We start from the raw sequence: 24,683 nt of genomic DNA on the forward strand, positions 1-24,683 counted from the left end.
AACACTGCCAGTGCCCTACAAGAATGACATGAAATTGAAAATGGTTTTTCATCATTATTAAACAAAAATAAACCACTTTGCTTGTTTAATTTTTCATCAACATTCTGTCTAGATAGTAACTGTAAATTAAACTCTTGATTGGATATATTTGGCAATCTGATTGTCCAATCTAGCTAAAACATTTAATAGTTTACGGGTAACCTAGGACCTGTGATATCTGCTATGACCCAGCCACATTCAGCTCCAGGTTTGGCCAAATCTCTGCACAAAATCGCTTTTTAAATTTTAAATTAAATTTAAAACATTTTAAATTCTAAAATCCCAAAATATTTTAAATTCAAAACAAAACTATCCTGTGAAAATTAGTGTATATAGGAGGTATAAGCTAAACGCTGCTTCAGAAAATGAATAATAAAGACACCAATAAATACACCCCACAATTACGTTTACTTCTAAGGTTTTTTTTTTTTTTTTTTTTTTTTTTTTTTTAAAGGACCCGGGTTATTTTAACTACACAAAATATGACGTAATAAAAATAAGTGTACCACTGGCATCCCATAATTTATAACACCCATCCGCCTGGGTTTAAAGTTGAAAGCGCAAACAAAGGCTTGGTAAGGACTCTTAAATCTACTATGCAAAATTAAATAGGCTGCAATAAATTACATTTTTGTTATTAGATTCCCACTTTGTGGAACACAGATGGAAAAAAAAAAGCTGCTGGCAGTAAGTTTATATTTGTGGAAGAAACCCAATACATGTCTTCTACAAAAAAAAAAAAAAAGCCTCCAGTCTAACCCGCTAGAAATTTTCTTTTGAATTTACACTGAACAACAAGTGTCCAGCTCTGTGTACGTCCTCCGCATGCCTTGGTACCACAATGTATGAATTTAAGACGTTTTAAGATAATTCTAAAAGTCAAACTGGATGAAGTGATCAGTGACATTGCCATTGTGACAACTAATATCACATATGTTGCATCAATGGAGGAGGGTGCTATGGCAGGCAAGTCTTTCATAATGAGTAAGTATGCCAGCCATACTTACACATGATGGCGAATTCCTTGGGTGGCACTTTAGGTTGGAAAAATACAGTAAGTCTGAGATCACTAAACACAGATGTGGCATTTTCCCAAAATTCTTTAGCAGTTCCATTATATTTACTCGTCGCCTGTATAGGCCAGCTCTCTGTGGCCGCCGGTAAACATCAACAGTACAAGTTTTAAAAACAGAAGTTTCATACTAAATACTAAAAAAAATAAGGACACTGACTTACATTTCTGGAATTACGGCAGAAGGGGATCCCTTGACACAAGAAATATACAAACTCCTAATCCGCAGCCAAGAAGTCATTTTTTGTGTGTTCTTAATACAGACATCAGGGATTTGGTAAAAAAAAAAAAAAGTAAAAAGGCTAAAACAAAAGAAGACAATTTCCCAATACAGCCTGATCCCTATAATCCTCTGTTGTGTTTAGCACTGCGTGCATGCAAGGGATAAGCAGCACACTCCACAAATACAATAATTCCTAGGGACCATTGATGCCTTAAAAAAATTTGGAAAAAAAAAAAAAACTAAAAAAGGGTTGATTTTCCATCTGTGTGACCTGCTCTGACACATGAAAATAAAATAAGTGAAGGATTAGGAAGAAGCTCCCATACATCCAAACCACCCGAAACATGTGGATGTGAGAGAACCCATCCCCTACAGCTGGCACGAGATGATAACATCCCAAAAAGGAGCAGGCACTTTTGAAGATCAAAGTGGGGAAAAGGTTTTAGAAGGAGCTGGCTGTGAGGAGAGATAACACAGTCAGATGCTCTTGGGAGTGATAATCATAAGCAGGGGAGGGTAAAGGAATCTAAGCGTGAATTAATCATATGCTGACAAAAGAGCAGTAAACTAAGCAACTTCAGCAAAGTGAGATCAAAGTCTGCCAAAGAGAAACAAAGTACATGGACGAAAGAAAAGAAAATCCAGAAATAGACATCACTTAAAACAGAATAATAAGGTCTTACAGGCATGGCTTCTGGCCTACACAGGACTAGAACATAACTTAAATTCGGATTTTTTAAAACGCTCTATCAGACAAGTCATTAATGCAATAATCTCTCCTACCTGCCTGATTGCTAAATTTAGCTGCACATCCTGTTGCAAGGATACCTAGCAATTCTGGCTTCTCACATGCATGCCGGTGTAAATGAAGCTCCATGCACCTGTGGAGGAGTTAAGTTATCCTGGCCCAGCCAATCGAGATGGCCGAAGAGCAGGATGCGTAAGGAGGATGACAAGTAAGAAGATGGCGGCTCTCTGTGACGGAAAATGGACAGGTGAGTATGGAAGGTTTAGTTTCTCCTTGACTTCCCAATGCAGTGTTATCCTCAGCCCCTTTTAAGTCCTGTGTACCACCCAACACTTTTTAGTAACCACCCGGCCGTTTTTGGGTGGTTACTGAGAAGTTGGGTCACAGCACAGGGGCACAGTACAAAACATGGAAAGAATGGGATGTACTAAGTGGATGGGCAATAGAAAGTTGTAACAAAGCTGACACAACTATAGGGGTAACTGGATTCCTATGGCAACAACTGGGAACACTAATTTTCCCCTCTACAGCGTGAAAAAAATTCTGGGGAGAACACTGCCAATGATTCTGGGAACCTAGTGGATAAAATGTCACACTCAGTCTATCTTAACATATTTATATAATATAAGTTTATACAATCTATTTGCTGGAAACTATTGCAAATCTGCCACCAGTGTAAGTGTTGTATCCTTATTCTTTCAAGAGGATGGAGTTTGTCCAAAACTTTCCTACAAGCACAATAATCCATCCACCAAAAAAGTTTATCACCACAAGCAATACACTTACTGCATAGAATGCTTAAAAATGGCATGTGATGTCCAGTGTCTGTGGTTTCATTGAGGTTGGTGTACTAAATGCAAAATCTGAAATTGATCATGTAAAATGGGCTACAACAAAAGATTGTAAAAATGTATTTGCACATGTTCATACCTGCATATGGAGACTGTATAAATGTTATATGTGCTTTAGTGTCACTTTAACAATGCTAGACGCGTGCCTGACAAAGGAAAAGGCAATCTAGAGAATGTGCATGCCTATTGTGTCCCTTCCAAGTCTCCCTCCCATTCCTGGCTGGGTTTAAATAACAAGAGGTCACAGCACATTTGGAGCTGCTTTGTTTGGTTAGCAACAGCCCCGCTCTTGCTACCGAGAGTAATCGGGAAATCATTTGGGCTATTAATCACTTTAATGAGTTGATGGAAGCAAATTATTGCCATGAACTTTCTACGGCTCTCACACTGCTTGACAAGTCTACTTATGACTGACTTCCTGTTTAGGTCACAAAACAACCAAAGATGAAAAATCAAAACAAGTGGTGTAACAAACATGCCATAAGTGTTGGGCCGATTGTGTTACCAAGGCACAGACAGGTCATTGCTAAAGTGAGACTGCACACGCCAAGAGACACAACACTTCTAAGTGCTACACATACCTGAGCAATGAATCAGTTGGTGTTTTTGAATAAGGAACTTGAAGCTCAAGCTAGCTTGTTATACAAAATCCTCTCCCTTAAAGTAAACCACACTTGTATATCATCATTTATTGTATGTAGGAGCATACCTTTAAACTTCAAAACTTCTTAATTAGTAGAGGCAACATCCAAAAGGGAAATGACAAAATGTGGGACCAGAAGCCACTGAAATTTAGAGGCTGGCATTTTATGGGTTTTTATCCTCTCTCTATTCTTAACAGGTCTGACATCTGACATTTGCTGGTCCCTCCTTACCCCACCTCATCAACATGCCAATATGTAATTGGAAAATAAACCCTGTTTTATAAATAAATACCTTATTTTAGACCCAATGAAGTCATTACATTTTGTGCTTCTCTATGCAATGGAGGCAGATAATAACCAATTAGATGAGGTAACAGCATGTACAAGGTTTTCAAAAAACATCACTGTACCCTGTCCCACCTCATAGCCAAGCACTGGGCCTGCTCTTGGAAGCAGGTATACATATATAAGGCTGAACGTGAGTCTACACAATAGTCCTGGAGGCCATGACCCTGTTTGCTGGTTTACCAGTTGCCTTTCCCTGGTGGCTAATAACTCATGAATACCAGGAGCCCCCCAGAAGTCCTGCTGTTCTGGAAATGCTTTGCCCCTGTCATCCAGCCATTACAAACTGACCCTTGCAAAAGGCACACAAATAATATACTTTCCCATTTTTCCTGCTTCCAAACATTGCCTTTAAGAACCGACTAACTTTCTGCTTTATGTTCTGTTTACTTGTCTCCTAATATGTTCCCCCATGTGACAGATGTCATCAGTGTTTTATTCTTTACCCATCAGTCTTTAATGTTTTGCCAATCAGTATACAACAGTATTATGTAGTAAATCTTGTTTAAATTATATGTATTGAATGATTCTCAACAGTGCACCCATGTGGCGACTATCATTTTTGCCAGGCCTTTACCTTATTTCATCGGTTAATTGTGCCAAAACACTGTATGTCCTAGAGTATTATTATGAATTTTTAAGGGGTTTCCCCATCAAAACATCCCTTAGGAGAGAAGGAAAAAAACATTTTTTGTTCAGAAAGGAAAAATAGGAATCTCTGTTAGTATGTCCATACCATTAATTATATACCGTACCTCTTGGTAGTTAGTCATATTCAGCTGGACTTTTTTGTAATATTGATGATGCTTCACAGCCTATATGAAGAAGAAGCTTGGATATGCTGCAAAACATCAACATCAAAAAAATAAAAAAATAAAACAAGTCCCGTTGAATGGGACTTTACTACTACATACAATCTGTCAGGATTTGATGTAGTCTATGTCTTATGAGTGTATTCAAATTTTGAGTGGAGCTTTAGGATTTTATGATGCAACAACTTTTCTTGGCTGAACATTTTTGGTTTCTAAATATAGTCCAAAGTGGAGTATTTATTGGAGTTTGTTTGTGTGAGGACAGAGGATAACATAGGTGTAACACATGTTGCTTTCAGCCCCAGGCCACTCTTAGTTTAAAGATGTATTCATGCAAAAAACATAAATAATGCATGTTCAGTGTTTAACCCAGAAATTGTTTAAGGTAGGTGGGAAGAAATTGTAGGCATCTGGTGGCCCCTGTTATCGTAGTGCATCTCTTTAGTGACCACCTGAAAAGTGCCGGGTGGTGCGCCCAGCTAAAAGGGGCTGGGGAGAACACTGATGTAGCGCTGAAAGATCAACCACTGGACAGGACAAATGTGTATAGTTTCAAACATCCTCATGATAATCTAATGAGGACATTAGATGTTATCCTGCATGTCAGCAAGCATCATTTCATTTCACATTAAACCATGGGATGACCGAATTGAACTCTCCTTGGTCTATATAAAGCAGATTTTGACCTATTTTTTCTCACTATGCCTTGTTCTTCACCGTAATTGTGGAGGTGGTAATTTAGGTATATATAAAGACAAGGCTTTGCTCTCTCATATACAGCTCCATCAAGGAGAAATTGAAAAGTAGTGATATGACAATCACACTTTAAATCTCATAGGAATATCAATCAGGCAACAGTACATGGTACATGGGACACTCATATACCAGAAGGTCCACTGCCTATATTTAGGAGGAATTATAAACAAAACATTTTCTAGACTTTTCCTATACCATACTAATCGTAACCTAAAATTTTAGAATTATGCTGGACTTTATTGCAGAAAGGGACAGGCGATATCCCTTCTGCAAAAAGAATTCTTACCTGCTCATCATTGGTTGCCAGTATACCAGACGCATCCCAGCTTCTCTTGCAGGTGCCAGGACTAAATCAACTCCAGCACGCCTGTGCAATAGTAGTTAGAACACCCCATCCAATTAAGATGGCCAAAGATAAGAATAAGGAATACAGACCAAGAACAGGTTTTGTATTTTGTTTTTTCCATTGGGTTTTGTTCCCCTTTAGCAAAAAGGTAGAAGAAAAAAAAAATCAACTAGGAGTCAATTTTGCCCAACACAAGCTTTATACTACAAAAGAAAATCTACTTCCTCCTTTACACAAAAATTACATTTTGACATCTATCTAACCTATCTGGAACAAGCAAAGCTACTTTTTAATCCAAGCCATTACTTGGCATAGGAACTAAATACTTCACAGATATCACTATGACAATCATGCTACATAAAACACCGGAACTTCCTGTTGTCAGCAAGCCTGATTTTCTGTTCAACAGCAGGTTCACAGGCTTAACAGGTGCCAGTGACTTTCTGTCCACTACTTCCTGTGTGAAGGTCACCACCATTTGTCCTTGCCAATCCACAATGGTTGCCTCCTTGGGCTGGCAGCCCGCGAACACATAATGTGCTTGATCAGAAAACTAATTTGCATATATTGTAAACAAGGATTATCTACAGCCCAGTTACTCCAACAATTTACATGCTGAGCATAGCTAATGAAATGTAATGGATGTCTTGAAATGACAGCTGATCAACCCCATTAGTCTAGACATTCACTTCATTAGATTATTAAAGAAAAAAGTATATATGGATAATGAAAAAATTGTGGATTTTGTATTTGATATACATAGTCGGTTTCTCAGAAGTAGTTTTTTACAGCTACAAAAAAATAGATAAATATTTTTAAGCCCTAAGATCAGTAACAAGGACTGCACATACACAAACTTCAGAAACAATACAATAAGAACAAGGATAAAGGGTAAAAATTATTCACTTCATGGAATAGCTTGGAACAAAAGAAGGCACAACGTGGGGGCTTTATTATGTACTGAAATAGTCTTCGGTTGTGCAGTTGCTAATTTGTGGATTCTTTTCAGAACAATTTAGGCCTGCAAGGGTATGTTTAATTAAAATTCGGTGTACGATTGCTATTTGGCTAATATACAAAACTTTGTCTGCCGGTTATGGTTGGGAAAATAGACTCAAAAGTTAATGTCAACTATTTTTTTCTTTTTACACTATTGGCACATCTAAAAGATAATTGTGTTAAGACATGTCACCTCTGATATGGATCACTTATCTGGAAAATTATATCATTTACTCTAATATGTATATCAAAACGGAGCCATTCCTACGGACCAGCCGCAGTATATTAGGGAGCACTTACTGTTTGCTTACATTAGTCGGAGAGGGCTGGGGTAACTGCACACAAATGGGCAAAGAATGGGCATTCCTAATCAATGTTCAATATAGTGAACAAATTGGTATTGCCTTAGCTTTCAACAGAACCTTTTTACTGAATGTAACCTAGCCATGCACCATGCTGTAATTTCAATAGATGTCTTAAAACATCTAAATTGGCAAATATTCCCAATTCATCATTACACAGTTTGTAAAGTGTCTGCTTTTACATCTTTTCTTATCTAGCCATATAAAATAGTTAGCAATGTTGGTATAGGAGGTGAAGAGTTCAAAGTACACATTTTAGAGTAACATACAGAATACCAGTGAAAACAAAAAAGGTTCAAAAGTATTCCTTAGCTTTGGTTATGTTAGTTGAACATTTTGGTAATAAAAGTTATATACATTGTTACATGGCCTCATTCAATAAAACTACTACTATGTATTGGTATGATCCTGGACACATTCGTCTCAATCACCCTAGGGGAACAAACACGGGAGACATTTTTCTGGCAGAATCAATCACGGCCATATTGGCTCGCTCAGTATATCTGTCTTATAACTGCAGTGTTCTAGATTTATCTTCAACAAATAATGTTTACCAACTGCAAGTCACTAAAATACAAAAAGGAATTTGCTAAGCATAGCTATTGAAAGTGATAAATCACTGAAAAATCTACTGCTCAGTAACTTAGTTTCTAAATTCAAACCTTAAGAACAAACTTCAGACATTAAAAAAAAATTTTCATGTCAGGAAATGTACATTGTCACCATGACAAATCAGCGGGTTTACAACACCATAAAACATTTGTAATTTGCTGGCTATTATACTTTAGGTTATAGGACTAGTAGGGGTTAACTACAGTGAGGGAAAGTAGTATTTGATCCCGTGCTGATTTTTGTACGTTTGCCCTCTGACAAAGAAATGACCAGTCTATAATTGTAATGGTAGGTTTAAGCTACGTACACACTTCCAACTATTATCGTTGGAAAACGAACGACGAACGATCCTGCACGATATATATGAACGATCGTATAGCACCGATACTGCACATAGAGTTAACGACACGATCGTTCGTAGATATTGTACACACAATAGATACGATCGTTTGAGCGAGAGGAACTATGTGCACGACAGGAAAGTGAACGGACGTTCGTTCATCACGCATGCTCTGAACATGGACGATCAACGAACGACCGTACACACGAACGATGTTCAACGATCGTCGTCCAATCCGATCCGCCGGTCCGGTCGTTTGTTTCCAGCGACTTTCCTCGTTCGTCGGCGTCGTTAGTTACTTTTTTACGAACGATTTTTTGCCCAATCGATCGTTCGTCGTTCGATTGGAACGATAAAAATTGGAAGTGTGTACGCACCTTTACTGTAGCTGTAAGAGACAGAACAACAACAAAAGAACCCTCAAAACCCCAGTGCTCAAAAGTCAGAGCTTGATGTGCATTGTAATGAATGAAATAAGTATTTGATCCCCTATCAACCAGCAAGATTTCAGGCTCTCAGGTGTCCTCACTGTATGCAGGTAATGAGCTGGGATTAGGAGCACCCTCTGTAAGGGAATGCTCCTAATCCAAGCTTGTTACAGTACCTGTGTAAAAGACAACCGTCCACAGAGACAATCAATCAGATTCCAAACTAGCCACCATGGCCAAGACCATAAAGCTGTCCAAAGATGTCAGGGACAAGATTGTAGCCTACACAAGGCTGGACTGGGCTACAAGACTATCATCAAGCAGCTTGGTGAGAAGGTGACAACAGTTGGCGCGATAATTTGCAAATAGGGAAAAAAAACAAAATAATTGTCAATCTCCCTTTGTCTGGGGCTCAATGCAAGATCTCCCCTCATAGAGTTGCAATGATCAGGAGAACGGTGACAAAGCAGCCCAGGACTACACGGGGGAAACTTGTCAATGATCTCAGGGTAGCTGAGACCATGGTCACCAATAAAACCATTGGTAACACACTGCGCCATGAAGGCCTGTAACCTTGCAGAGCCTGCAAGGTCCCCCTGCCCAAGACATCATATGTACAGGCCCATCTGCAGTTTGCCAATGAACATCTGAATGACCCAGAGAAGAACTAGGTTAAAGTGTTGTGGTCAGATGAGACCAAAATTGAGCTCTTTGGCATCAACTCGCCATGTTTGGAGGAGGAGGAATGCTGCCTATGACCCCAAGAACACCATCCCCACCGTCAAACACGGAGGTGGACACATTATGCTTTGGGGCTGTTTTTCTGGTAAGGGGACAGGACACCTTCACCGCATCGAAGGGACAATGGACGGGGCCATGTACCGTCAAATCTTGGATAAGCACCTCCTTCCCTCAGCCAGGGCATTAAAAATGGGTCGTGGATGGGTATTCCAGCATGACAATGACCCAAAACACAGAGCCAAGGCAACAAAGGAGTGGCTCAAGAAGAAGCACATGAAGGTCCTGGAGTGGCCTAGCCAGTCTCCAGACTGGTTGATAGGGGATCAAATACTTATTTCACTCATTACAATGCACATCAAGCTCTGACTTTTGAGCACTGGGTTTTTGAGGGTTCTTTTGTTGTTATTCTGTCTCTCAACCTACATTAAAACCTAGCATTACATATATAGACAGTTTATTTGTTTGTCAGAAGGAAAACTTAGAAAATCAGCAGGGGATTAAATACTTCTTTGCCTCACTGTATATCGCCCTTTTTCTGTCTAATGCACTTTGCATTTTACAGAATACATTTTAAACAATGTTGCCACACTTTCCCCCCATCATCACAGATCTCCTTTTACCCAGAAACCCTTCAAGGAAGCCACATTGGGTCACCAGTTAATTTCAACACTTTGTGATCCACTGGGAATAGAAAATACGATCAAGAGCGTAGTACTTTTTTTTTTTTTTTTTTTTTAAGATATTTTTAAGAATGGAAATCACACTGCTTCTGCTCTGGTCCACCTCTCCAACTTCAACAAGTACCGTGCAGGGAGCAGTGATCCTGTAATAAACATGAGGAAGCCTAGGGCCTGTCTATATCCTGGAAAAATTGTACAGGGGAAGAAAGCAAAAATGCTAGGGAACCATGAATTACATAATTAACCCTATTTATCAAAAGGTAACAGTTAACCCCTGCAGTGTTAAAGGGGTTCCACTAAAAGAGCTCATATTTCAACTTAATTCAGCCTATCTCAAGCATAAAATGAGGGAAGTAACTAAAACTTTCAGGTCTAAGGCTATGTACACACGTGAAATAATTATCGTTAGAAACAAATGATTAACAACCGATCATCTGATAATCGTTAACAAAGAAAAGTGAACAATGACTGGCCAACGACGACGAATGTCGCTGGAAACAAATGACTGTCCCAGCGGATCTGATTGGGCAACGATCGTTCACTATCTATTGTGTGTACGATCGTTCAGTGATCGTGAATTGTTCTGCGGTACACTTTCTCCGGTACACGTCACTTCCTGCATCGTTCACACGATTGTATCTAGTGTGGGTACATTATTGGTGGATTACTTTTGAACAATTACATTGTTACAGCATGTACAGAATTGTGCACTATACGATCGTTCAAAATAATCGTCATATCGTTGATCGGTCGTTATGTTGTTACGTTGTTTTCCAACAATAATTTTTGCACGTGTGTACGTAGCCTTAGGAAACCCCTGCTAAAATTACTATTTCCACAGCTCACAGTACATTAGAATGATGGTCAGTGGGAAGAATGCCACCCTTACAGATATCCAAAAACATTGTTATCTCCAAAAACTGACCTGAGATGCACAAAGCTCATTGCTCAAGGAAACCCCAAGCAACCTTTGGAGGAACCCTGGTTGACAAACACCAGCTTAATATTTTCAACTCACATACCCACGCCAGCAACCTGATACCACTATTCAGATATTCAGCTTCTAAATTCAGGCATTACATTTCAGTCCAATGAAAGAAAGACATGAAAGCATGAGAACATTGCTTAAGTCACGGGTGAATAAATCTATGTTGCGACCTATTTCCAGTTAATAGAAAGAAACCGCAACAATTGGAAAGTTTTCCTATTTCACCATTTTACCCCATCTACTATCTGCTGGTGACCCAATGACATCAAATGATCACCCTCGACAACCAGCTGAACTGGGAGATTCATCCAAAGTCTATAGTCACACAAACCCTCAAAAAGAGAAGAGTCAAAACAGCAGGAAAAGTCCACTTTATTGCTACTTTAGTCACTCCAAAATAAAAATTTCTTTTTATAAACCTCATGAATGAAGACCTGCATACAAATAATGCAATAAACAAATTCATTAGAAAATATTTCTCAATTTTAAACAAACGTCAACCCTAAGTTATTTTTATGCTGCTAGAGCACTATGTATATTGTCCTTTTTGTCTTTTGGGGCCCATTCACACTTCTCTGCTCCTGTGCGCTCAACATTACCATGTGTCTTGTCACATTATTGTGTGTTGAGTTAAGGTACATAACGTTTTTTTTGAACAGGCTGCCATGATGCATAGCCCACTATGAATGGACTGCCAACACACAAGAATGAACCAAATATAGACACGCAGCATTTTTTTCAGACACAGGAAGAAGTATTACCTTGCAGTGTACTGCACTAAAGCACACGTGTGCCAGAGTTGCATTGCTTCACCTTGTTTGAGGGATGCTTCAAACTGCTACAGGAACAGGGTTCAGGAAAAGATGGAACAAAGAATTAATGTTTCAGAGGGGAGGGAAGTTTTGTGGAAAATATGGGCTATGCTAACTTACATTCTTTAAAAGAAGAGAAAAGTGCACCATAGTACAGTAAATAGTTTAAAGAAATTAGGTTTGCCTACTAAATGTCTGCCATATGTTCACTGGCAATTACCATGTTTTGCAGCTAATTTGTAGGAATTTAAAATTTTCAAACTCTTTGATAGTTTTTATTTGAATGGTTGACAAGGAAGTGTCCCTCAAAGCAGTTATCTAAAACCCCACAATTGTAAGCTTTTTAAGGGTTTGGGCAAAAGTTCATAGACATTAACACTTGCTCTGGGAATGGGTTATTTGTCAAACAGGGAAACAAAATGGCCTTATTGTATAAAGCTAGTGTCTGTATACAGATTTTAAGATTTTATTAAACACCACTGCACATTGCACAAACCTTTCTTAAGGGGTAATCAAGATGCAATTCTTGCTGTCTGGCGGAGGCCTGGAGTTAATGAGTTCACTGCACAAAGCGGGCCCCATGCAAGCCAGAGAGGGAATGAAGCTGCCTGCAAGCTATGATGGGGGATGTCAGCACAGGAGTTAATAGCATGGAACAATTAATCAGAACAGGGGATAATGGTGTGGAACTAAAACACAGCTTCCTTGATCCTCATGCGCAGCTCACCTGGGAATCCCTCATTATCTGTCAGATTTTTGGTGTGTGCAAATCCTATTCAGAGCATTGCTAATTTGGCCTATTTTTCAGGATATAAAAAGATAGAATCTTAATATGTAAGTGCGTACCAAGGGCAGACACTAAAATAAACGGTCAATAAAGATGGGAGAATGAGAACCGGCTACACAGTCTACAAATGGGAATGTATTATAGGTGATCCAAGAGTTACCAGCCTATGGATCCATACCTGAGGCAGCAGGCCCATTTCTGTCTTAACATGAACTTTTGACTTTTGGAATGGCTCAAGGGCACAACCAGGATGTTTTCTACACAATCGTACTTCATGATAATAGAAGATCTACAAGCTAGAGATCGGAGAGGCTGCATTTACTTAAGCTACGTACACACTTCCAATTATTATCGTTGGAAAACGAACGACGAACGTTCATGCACGATATATATGAACGATCGTATAGCACCGATACTGCACATAGAGTTAACGACACGATCGTTCGTAGATATTGTACACACAATAGATACGATCGTTTGAGCGATAGAGGAACTATGTGCACGACAGGAAAGTGAACGGACGTTCGTTCATCACGCATGCTCTGAACATGGACGATCAACGAACGACCGTACACACGAACGATGTTCAACGATCGTCGCCCAATCCGATCCGCCGGTCCGGTCGTTCGTTTCCAGTGACTTTCCTCGTTCGTCGGCGTCGTTGGTTACTTTTTTACGAACGATTTTTTGCCCAATCGATCGTTCGATTGGAACGATAAAAATTGGAAGTGTGTACGCACCTTTAGTCTAGTGTTCTACGCATCTCTGCTCATACAGAAAGAAGAAAATACAAGCCACCACTTAATTATTGCTTTATATTAAGGGAAAGTTTGTGTAACAGTTTTATGTAACATCTTCAAGTAAAATTTAAGTTAATCTACTAATTCTAAAGGTTAACTGCTTTCCTTTGTCTACACAGAGTTTTTATGTTCTCCAAGTAAAATTCCTGGTGGGCCATTTGGTTTCCTCCTTTGTTGTCCCTAATGTGGTTAAAATATGGCGGGGTCATTTGATTTTAAACTCCTTGGGGGGAACAGGGTCTTCTATGAATATATAATACACAAATAGATTGGTCTATATATGCTGTGGAAGTGCAGCACAATATAATGAAAACAGAATTTTTAATTTCTACAAATACAATAAAGAAACATGCATTTTCTATGAGATCCTCCAAGCCCACAGGCATGAAAAAATCAAAGCCATTGTGGAAACTGTGCATTGCCCAGACCAGTGACAGCCTCTACCTTTGACACCTACTTGTGAGAAAGGTTCTTTGAAATGAAATTTTTATTTCCAAGGTTATCAGGAAATGGATTTTTGAACGGTCAGATTTTTTTGTTTATGTTCATGCCCTCTAGCGATCCCCATGATGCAGTTTGGGGAGGGATTTCTGTTGATCACAATAGCAGGCCATTCCTAATAATGTGTTTTGAAATGGCAGTGGCAGGATAACACATAAGCATCATTTGAAGACAGGTAATGTTACCTCCTAACAACAAAATCTTTGCTAAGGACTTTAATGGTAGAATCACCAGGGACAATATAAAACAACGCTAAAGTTTCACAAGAAGTCTGCAATCACCAGCCATACACAGTACAACGCCAGGACTGAATGAGCTTTATTGGGCAAGGCAATCAAGATGGCCAAAGATCAGAACCAGGAACAGGAATGGGGGACAGTGAGTTTACTTAAGCAGTTGTTATCAGGAAGGTAAACCCATTCCATTGCATGTCCCTTCTGTAATAAAAGTACATTTGCGCTGGGCAATGTTTAACACCCCAGCCTATTTTTACAGGTTGGGCTGCAATGCCCATTACTATTATTTTCTATTATTATTATTAAACAGTATTTATATTGCAGCAACATATTACACAGCGCTGTAATGAAATATACTCTTTCTGCAGGGCAAAACAACCCAAAGGGCAAGCTAGAGATATAGAAAACATTTTCAGATAAGCAGTGGCAAACGTATCTTGTTGTTTGAAATTATATTCAATGCAATTCTTCTGTGGTAACTATTAAAAGAATTTCTTTTAGGCTTGCGGTGGCAGGCGCTCTTTACAGCACATCATTTTATACAGGAGAACTTCATTAAATATCATCACCATAAAACAGCTGATATTATCAGTGCTATATGACAATTAAACTGCTGGTAGTGTGCTGTTCTGGTTACTGGGTCAATTGTAAGTCTTCTAATTAATATGCAGTAAACCTATTTCGAGTTTCTGCCTTCACTGTCACATAGCAGAAACCTTCAGATTGTTGAGATGGAAACTGCTTAATGGCACTGAAAGAAAAGCTGCCATCACTACAGCCCTGGAGACAGAGGTCACAGAGAAACGATGGTGCCAGCAAACTGTGGGGACCGGACACATATACTGGAGTTCAGACAACAGTGCTGTTACCCTCCCCCAAGCAGCTAACAGCATATTGATTTGGTATCATTTCTGGGGACTTTGGCTTTTTAAGCATGACATTTGCAGCACCCTCAAGGGACAGCTGCATAAAGGACACTCCAGGAGAACAAGCTTGGCAGGTTTTAATTAAACACAGAAGGCAAATATTACAATGTAGAATGGGCACAAATATAAGATGTAATGGACAAATCAACTACTGTATCTTCTAGGCACACTGTAGCAATTAGCTGAAACCTATTTCACAGGAACAATTTCAAGAGGCACCTGTCATAGAAATCAAGATTCAGGAATGATTGCAGAGCTTTGTGGGCTCAGGGCTCAGCTACTGAGCTCGATATTTCCCCGACAGCTCAATAATGGTGTGAAAACCCGAGCCCTAACAAGACACATGGTTAATGATTGCACATTAGGAGGTGAAATACTGAATAAGATTCATATCAATGGGAGAATAAGCATGGTACATTGAGCAGGATTAAATCCACAGCTAGAATCCCCTGCCACATTTATTATAAATGTAGCGTTCCTATTTCTATTACTCAAAGCAATGTCCAGGAAAAATAAAAACTGCAAGAAAGATGTATCCAACAAAGCTGCAAAAAACATGCTGCTATTTGTAATATAGGGCGGCATACATTACAGTGGTATGAACACTTCTAGAGGAAATGTCTGAGCAAATACTTTTCCAGCAATGTAAGCCTATAAAAGACATTATTGGTGTATTGTATGTAAAAGTTTTGTATACCCTTATAATACCCATCTAGTAAAGTAAAGTGAAAATCATTTTAATTGTATTTTCCGATTTCAAAAATAATTTCCTAAATTCTTGGAACACCAGACGTCCCAATTTGCTTCATGTCATTAGGTTTCAGTCCTCCCTAGCCACTGTGGTATGAATGAGCCCCTACCCAACTCCTTTTACCCTTTCTGAAGAATTCTTTAGATTTACTACAAACCAATGGTCTCCATCAGTAGTAGTTTCAATCACGTAGGGTGGCAGGACTTCTATCCTTGCAATGCTTTGCAGTACATTGTGTGGCCATACAACTACAATGCTAGCAACTCAACACATTCACAAACACAGAACTATACAGCCCATAGAAAGCACAATGCAGTGCATCAATATAACAATAAATGCAAGGCTTGCACACAATAACTCCAGTAGTTTAATGAAATTAGCTTGAGAAGCCGGGAAAAACTAGACACTATCAATAGAAATGTAATGGAAAAAGTTTATAGACAGCTAAAAATGTCATTTTCCTTCGTGGTGGACTGACTATGTTGTCTGCAGAGTCCCCTTATCGCTCCCTTATACTCTGTGCTTATTATGGTGAATAATAAGGAAATGCACTGTAATGGGATTAGGTCAGTGTGCCTGCTTCTGTTACAACCATCAGGGTTGACAGAGGATGACTTCCAGATATTTACATCAATGTCCTTAAATACATTTAGTAGGTTTACCTTCAATGACTTAAAAATATAAATTTTTCATTGTTTTATTAAAAGCCAAAATGTGTTCGGAAAAAAGCAAAAAAAAAATTTGCTAAAATCTAATAAGCCAACCTCCACTTTTAAGCTGCCAACTCTACATTTATCTACAAGACGTCTTTCTATGATATGAAGGGCTTAGGTGTTCTATAGTCCTAACACTTCCTGATCCATGGTGACAACCCAAGACAGGAAGGGCATAAACATAAAAGCAAAGGAAAAAAACATGAAAAGAAAAATAATGCAGACACAAAAAACTGTAAGGTGAAATATTACATTTGTGTTATTGGGCTTATATGTACTAGTACATACAAAATCTGTTTTTCACAACTGGTAGTGAGTGTAACATTGGAGCAATGTTCCATCCAAAAATACGCAATTTGTTTTTCGTGAGTCGCAGGACCATACTACTAAGCCAAGCCAATTACACCTATTTCCTATGAGAGTTTTTACAGCTTCATGTGTCATTCGGTCTACTTTTTGGTGTATGAAAGAGCATTTCACATTACTGGGGAACTTGTTCATCAGGGACCTGGGAAAGTTAGGTGTTGGAGGGAGAAAATGCCACACAATACATTTTAAAAGCTCTCTGGTCAAATCTTCAGAATTTTGTCAGTATAAAAGTGGGTGAAGTTGCTTACATATCCAAAGCAAAACAAACAGCTGAAATGGGTAAATGCCAATATCCACTTTAATTGTTTTGGGGTTTTTCTACCCAGTATAACGAAACTGTGGGGCTTTTCCATCCAGCAATTTGATGCGATAGATCATTCCCCACTTTCCCCTTCCCTATTTATTAAGTACCTACTGTCATACACAAGACATTGCTGTAGTCCTCCCTATGCCATTCTCATAATAGAAGTTATCTAAACACCACCCAGCTCTCGGTCCTTGAATACAATTTAGATTAATAGTGTTGTAAAAAAAAAACAAGCTTGATGGGGTCTGACAACATAGCCTCCTCTTTTTTTTTTTTTATATATAGATGAATCTAAGGCTACGTACACGTCAGATGATTCTCGTTTCAGGGATAGTATCAGACAAGAATCTAACGTGTGTACAGTGGCCATCCAACCTCATTCATGGATACGTTCTGGCGGATCCACAATCGACTATAATGCAAGTAAAGGGAAAAGAAAGAGCAGCGGGGTGCCACTCCGTCGTTCTCCCCCCTCCCCTCTCCATAGAGCAGAAGGGCAATGTATTTACAGCGCTTGTTTATGCATCTTTCAGTCTTTTGTCGTTGAAATGAATCATGAAAGATCCTTTCCAACAACAAAAGTCTAATGTGTGTAAAATGCATTGGTGTAGTTGTATTGAAATGTATTTAAGTTCTTTCTGCCTGGAGAACCACCAAAGCATCTCACTAAGGAACAACAAGATATAGTTCCTCATATAGTTACCTGGCACATTAACACAAGTGACAGTTCTACAGAGAGTCCAATGCAGTAGCTAATATAAAATGCATGCATCACTTCTCAAACAATGTCAGAGCGATCATGCATGAAGATTACCTTTAATGTATATCAGCATGAGAACATCTAAGTGGTTTCTATTCATAGTTCCATGCAGAGTAGAGTTTGCAACTCCATCATACTGCAGGACCATTATATTATATTAACACATTCACAACCAGAGTAGGTAACATTTATTGGTAATTTCTACAAATTGCTTTACACCCAAATGTTATTTTGGTTAATTTACAGCATAAAAGCTTCTGGACAATCGTAACTGAGTAGCTATTTAGTACTTCAGGTTCAAGCATGAGTACTACAAACACCTTGCAAAGACGTCTTCTTATAAAAAGAATATTCTATATTGGCTGGCTGATATTTGTTTTTTTCGGTTTCCAAAAAGTGTGTGTGGGGGGGGGGAAGAGTTCTGCTAACCAAACTGGAATGGTTTTATTTTACAACTTGCACCAGTTTTCCCATCAACAGTTATTGTGGACGTATAGAAGTTCTAGAATGAATGCCTCACTGTGATGTCCGATAGCTGAAGTAAAAAAAAGCATGGTGCCTATGTATGAATGAAATGATTTGTATATGCCACCACTAGTACAAAATGGTGAAGGGATACCTGGGGAAGGTGCAGGTCAATGCTAATAGGTTGAGGTCTAGGCACTGCTAAAAAGGACACCACAATATTAGCCCCAGGACGGTGTATAAAGTCAATTTACCTTGCACAGCAGATCTGAAGGCAACCCTCTCTGCTAGCACTAAAGGCCAAAAATGTCTACTGGTTGTGCAAAACATGAAACTATATTACCGTCATGGTATGTAGCATCAATTCTTTATAGCGACATGTAAAAGTATTTGGCGTTTGCTTTTGTGTCCAATTATAAATTATCTTTTATATAACCCCAAAAAGCCTTCACTTGATCACACAACTACAATTTTCTCCTATCCAGCTGAAGAAAAAAATCTTAAGAAGAATACTGCTACAATGGAAAATAGAAGATTAGAATAAAGCTCTAAAGGGCATCAAAATGGATTTTTCTGCCATATTGCTTCTTTAACACTTGTCACTATTTTCAGTATATCTTGAAACTGTCACACATAGCTATTATAATTTAGAAGCCAGTATACGCAATCCATTATGCTGCACATTACTACAAGAATGATTTCAGTGAAAGCTTATCAGTTTTCTTCTTTTTATTAAAGCAACTGTACTCCATTATCCTTAGGAATGATGTATAATGCCTGGACAGGCGTGCACCATTTATGTTTTTGCAGCTAAGTAATGACCCATACTCCTCGCAGTTTATAACAAGATTCTGTATGAAGTGGGAGAACTGACCCGAAACATTACCAAGCTTGTGACGAGTGCATGAAGAATGCAAACAGTTACAGCGACTTACACTTGTCAGCTTGAAACCAAGAACCCTGTGCAGCAGAAGGAATAAAGACTCCACACAGGCTGCTGAGCGTATTCAATGGGGAGAAACCTTCCACAAATTTTCTTTAAAATGTAACCTAATAGGGAATAGGGGAGACCTAGCACAAATATAGTAGGAGTAGGATAGTCTCAAAGATCAAAAAGTGCTTTGACTCCCTTCCATTAAAAACCAAAACGATCAGCAGATAAAAGTTTTATTCCAAATCTAACCATTTCCTGTAAAACATGGAGCATGGCTCTATTCTCTCTGCTAACTTTCTCTTCTGGCTAATGAGGCAGGGGCAAGTTCAACTGTATAAGGAAAGTCAAGATGTGAACGTAACTCTTCCTTTTCTCTTTGTGTCTACTGATAGGATGGACATGTTTTTTACAGAAGATTGGCTCATTGTTCAGTATTTTATTTCTTTAATTCAGTGAGTTGAACAAAAAGATAAATGTGAGGAACTAAAGCCTTTTTTTACACAATCACTTTGATTGTGGTTAAAAAGGCTTTTAGCTTCTCACATTTTTATGCAATCTTTGTTCAACCCACTGAATTAAAGCTGAAAGTCTGCAGTTCAACTGCATCCGAGTTGTTTCATTTAAAATAATTGTGGTAATGTACAGAACCAAAATTAGAAAAAAAGTTGTCCCTGTCCAAATATTTATGGACCTAACTGTATATAGCACTGAAATATTATGCAGCACTGTACATTAATTCTATCCATTTCTACATAGATATTAGATGATCACCTGAAACAGAAAATATCTAAGGCAAGAAAAGCATTCAGTTGTCTCAATAAAAGAACTTGCAGTAAATAACAATAAATGTGTTAGCTACCCATAAAAGATGCTAACCTCTTTATCAATTGTCTGAGGAATACTGGTTTTATTACTTCTGCTGGTCACTTGGCACAATCTACAGTTAGAGGACCTGGGAAGAACAATAAACACAACCAACCTAATAAACACCAAGACTCCATTTATTGAATCAACAAATTCTTTAGGCAGGTAAACTTGGCTGGTTTCATTTGGTGGAGACAATTGTGATATTTTCTATTCTATATAATATAATAAAAATGACCCATTTTTTTACAATATCGACACCTATTAATATATAGTCTGTCACCCTCACCTCAATGGTGTCTAGAATACCTTAAGAGTGAGGTGGTAAAAAAATGGGGCAGAGGGCCAAAAAAAAAAAAAATACAGAAAATTGCCAGTGGACCCCGGGCAGTGAGGCAGATAATCACAATGAATAATTTACAGGCACGCTTTCATCCTGGACGCCCTGAATCCTAAGGAGTCTGGGGAGAAGACTGCACATCTGCTAAATGAGCGGAAGAATTGAGGAGGAGGGGAGCACAAGGTCCTGCTTGCAGCACCTATACAATTTATCCAAAGCAAACAATATACCATACTGACAGGCAGAACATAGACACTGCAATAAAGAAAATAAAACAAACTGCTATGCAGGTGTATGAATCAAGATGTTAACCTTGAAAAACACATAGTAATCAAACCTGTAGCAAAAAGTAAATACACTACATCAATCATATGTGAACTGTACTAAGCTCCTGAATCATCACTGAGAGGAGGGTCAGACATCAAAGATTCTCAGCTACAAATAAGCAATGGCTGATTTAAAACCCTGAACAGAGAAAAGAAGAATAATTATTTTCTTTAATGCATTAGATAGTGTTAATTTTTATTGGAGTAACGCATTCTCTTTGCAGCAGGGAATCTACACTAAAAATCCCCATGTGGTGTTAGCTGGGCAAACACATACAAACAAATGTATGACTGTTTATAAATGGTGCTGTGGATGCCAGAGCCTTCATCTCTAAACAGTTTACATAGCCAGATCCAGTCTGCAAGGGTTTTGCTTTACAGTACAAAGTCCTACATGTCATAGGGGAGCCAAGTATATTTATAAATCCTGGAAAACACCAGCCAGAGAAAAAGGCAAAGACATGAGCCTGAAGGAGTCGAACAGAGTGCTTGGTAATTGGCAACCAGGAGCAATAGTGCCAACTCCACCCAGTGCTACATAGCATGTGAAGTTGTGGTATCGGCAAGGGGACAGCTTGTGGCAAGATATTTCTCACATGCCTACAAAACTGCCACTATGAGAGCGCAGCTGTGATACACCGTCTGCCGATTCCGTGTTAACAAGAAGAGAGAGCCAGACTGCGGCTCAGCGGTATGGAGGAGAGAGGTGTCAGTGACAAGAGGGGATACATTCCTGCTTATATCTACTGACATTGCCAATACATGGGGCACACATACATATTTTAGGGGAAAAAATATTCATAAACATTAATACTTCCTGAAAAAAGATCAATGAGGTCACAGAAAGTGTAATTACTACATCAGCACTTGTAGATTTCTTTCAAAATAACAAGTACTTGCCGAGCCTGCCAGTTAAGTTTATCCCATGCAGCTTCCTGTAATATGGTGGCAAAGGTGCTTCACTGCTGCAGAATGAAGAAAAAAGTTCCCTGTCTTTTACCAAAAAGATAAGGGAGATGATTGCATGAAACCCAGACAACTATTAATAATGGCATAGAAATACTATGCAGACAGAGCTTGTAGGCTTATTGAGTGTCAGGATCAAGATTTACATGTTTTAAGTTTAAACATCATCTGCCAGTTTGGCCAGTAAACAAAATCTTATATGCAACTGTAAGATTTGTCTATATCTTCACTAGGTTCTACCATGACAAATAGGATACCATGATCCTAGCCCTGGACTGCTCTAAAAACCGAAGAAACACTTTTCCAAAAATATGAAACATTCGGGTGTTTGACAAATAAACCACACTTCCAGATAGGGCAGAACACAAAAGCAACATACATGCAAATAGTACGCTTTAACAGTAAATTGGCAAAGGTCTGAAGTGTCCATATGAGGAAATCATTCACAAGCTTTATCATTAGTTCCAAGTCAACTTTTAAGCCCAACCCTGGAGACACTGGATGCCCTTTATTACAACAACATTGATTAAGGAAATTATAATTCGTAATGACAGCTCTTGTTTAAACATTTATTAATGTATGTTTTTCCCTACAAGTCTATTTGTATGGAATGCATCTTCTTTACAACATAAACCTCTTTCTGGTCCATAGAATTAAACATGTTTCTACTTACCTTCAATAGATGGGGCCTGGTCTTGGGCTGCATACAACATCTCCTTGAAAGCCTGTGGGAGAAGAGTGCACATTTAAGGTTAGTTGGCATTGAAAGCCCATTGCAACCAAGCATATAATTCACAGAAGAAGCAACAAGTTTAAAGTGACCCAGCACCAGTATTTGTTGAGTGCTTTCTTTTAGTGTTCAAACAGATCAAGATATGACAACTTGATAATTTCCAATGTGTGGATGTATAGGGGAAAGCTATAATCTTAGAATCCCAGCTATCTGGGACCTGTATATGCCTTCTTGGTGTAAAAGGAAAACCTACACATAGGGCAGTGTTTTTCAACCAATATTCCAAGATTTTTGGAAGTTTCCTGACCAACGAGCAATCTGTCATTCTCAATCAGTTTAACTGACAGCAATGTTTTTGGGTTCCGTAAGGGTGCCATTCTTCCCACTAGCCACAAATGCTAATGTACTGTGAGATGTTAATATGGTAATTACAGCACAGGTTTTTTGAAGACCTTCTTTCATGTTGCAAAAAGGCTGAGAAAGGCTGGCCTAAGGTAGAAAAAACACAGCCACTAAAGTTTTAGCTTTTGAGTCACCCCTCTTCCCAGGTTGCTGAAAATACAATTAAGAGCAGCAGCAAGGATGACAATATCCTTTTTGTTCTGCGTCCTATAATGTTGACATTGCTAGACCAACAACACTGCCATAAGAGATGTGTTGGGCTCAGGAGTGCTTGGAAAGTGGATATTAAAAGCACATGCATGTATTTAAACTAGCTGTACTTAACACTTAAGTACACCGTTTATTTCTAAAAACCTCAGCTTGCAATAAAATTGAAAGATTCGTCATTTCTTTACCATTTCAGGTACTCCCAGAACTGGTATTTAAAGCAAAAGGTGAGGTATACAAGTACAACATGCAGTAACCGTGAGAGGGAAGGCAATTCTCACAGTGGGCTGCCTATAACCTAGGAAAAGTCCCCAATAGGTCACTTATAAGATGTAAAGCAGTGTTGAAGCCATTTCTAGGCAGAAAATTAGGTGTAAGCCCTAACAAAACACCTGTGCATGATATTTTTATTAGACCAAACAAAAACAAAGGAAGAAAAAAAAATTACTGCTGATCAAATCCTTCCCTGGATCTGGTGAGCTGATATTTTCTGATGCCAATGCTGAACTCCTACCACTTATTCCCATCTATCGCTGTGGACCACAGAACCAGTCCTATCTAAGTTACAGGGTTGAGGAAAGGAGGAGGTGTTTTACAGTCTTAACACATGCTCCTGCATACAAGGAGTACGGTGCAGAAAAGGTCACATTAGAACATGAAATGTGTTACTGCCAGACCCATATGGTGAAAATAAAGGGAAAAATGTCTATTCTTAGGTTTAAACTTAAAAACTGCATGAAATGTCCCTGCAACTTATAGCTGGCACAATCAATGCAAATACAAAACTGCTAAAGATACAAAACTGATAGATTTAACCATCCTTCATGTTTCAACAAAACCTGTGAAATGGAGAAGAGGGAATAAAGTGTGTGAACTATGAACAGAATTTTAGAAGAGTGAAAATATAAAGTCATTTTCACAGCATAAAAAAGGACCTGGGAATTCCCTGTCCTTCTCCCAGCTAGATTCTATAATGCAGAAGTCAGCACTACAAAATCTGGTCCAAAAGTTATGTACGTGCTTTTCTTCAACCAAATTATTTGTGCTGATAACACTGCATCACAAAAAAATAAATACTGTCTGCTACTTGGTCTAATCCATGTGTCCTATACTCAATCAATCAAGTGCACTGAATCCAAATCTGAAGTCCAATTCTGCCTAGGACATCACGGTCTTAAGTTAATTACGCATAGAGACGCGATTAGTTACATTTTCTCGTTACGCAGTTACTATGTAATCTCCCTACATAACTAACTTTTGCCTTATAGTTCCAGGACATTACAAAAATGTGGTTTTATGTTGGTAACAACCTATACCAGGGGTCTGCAACCTGCGGCTCCGGAGCTGCATGCGGCTCTTCAGCCTCCTTGTTGTGGCTCCCTTCAGCTGCCACGGGGTGATCTCCGATAGGGGATCCCCTTCCTCCCAAGACACTGCAGAGGAGGGGGATTCCCTATCCGGTGTTCTAATGAAAAAAATCTACCAGTGAAATAAATCT

The 24,683-nt window shown here is 38.8% G+C and overlaps 1 protein-coding gene across 1 annotated transcript in view; it reads right to left on the minus strand.

Annotated features, from left to right (window-relative positions):
* The window catches only part of XPR1 (xenotropic and polytropic retrovirus receptor 1), a 100,238-nt gene that overhangs the window by 53,328 nt on the left and 22,227 nt on the right, over positions 1 to 24,683 (minus strand). The window contains exon 2 of the mRNA XM_072419804.1: positions 22,517 to 22,568. Coding sequence (XP_072275905.1) covers positions 22,517 to 22,568 — 52 coding nt within the window. The remainder of the gene's footprint in view (positions 1 to 22,516; positions 22,569 to 24,683) is intronic.

The sequence above is a fragment of the Pyxicephalus adspersus genome, chromosome 8 (genome assembly GCF_032062135.1).
Source record: "Pyxicephalus adspersus chromosome 8, UCB_Pads_2.0, whole genome shotgun sequence".
NCBI classification, from domain to species: Eukaryota; Metazoa; Chordata; class Amphibia; order Anura; family Pyxicephalidae; genus Pyxicephalus; species Pyxicephalus adspersus.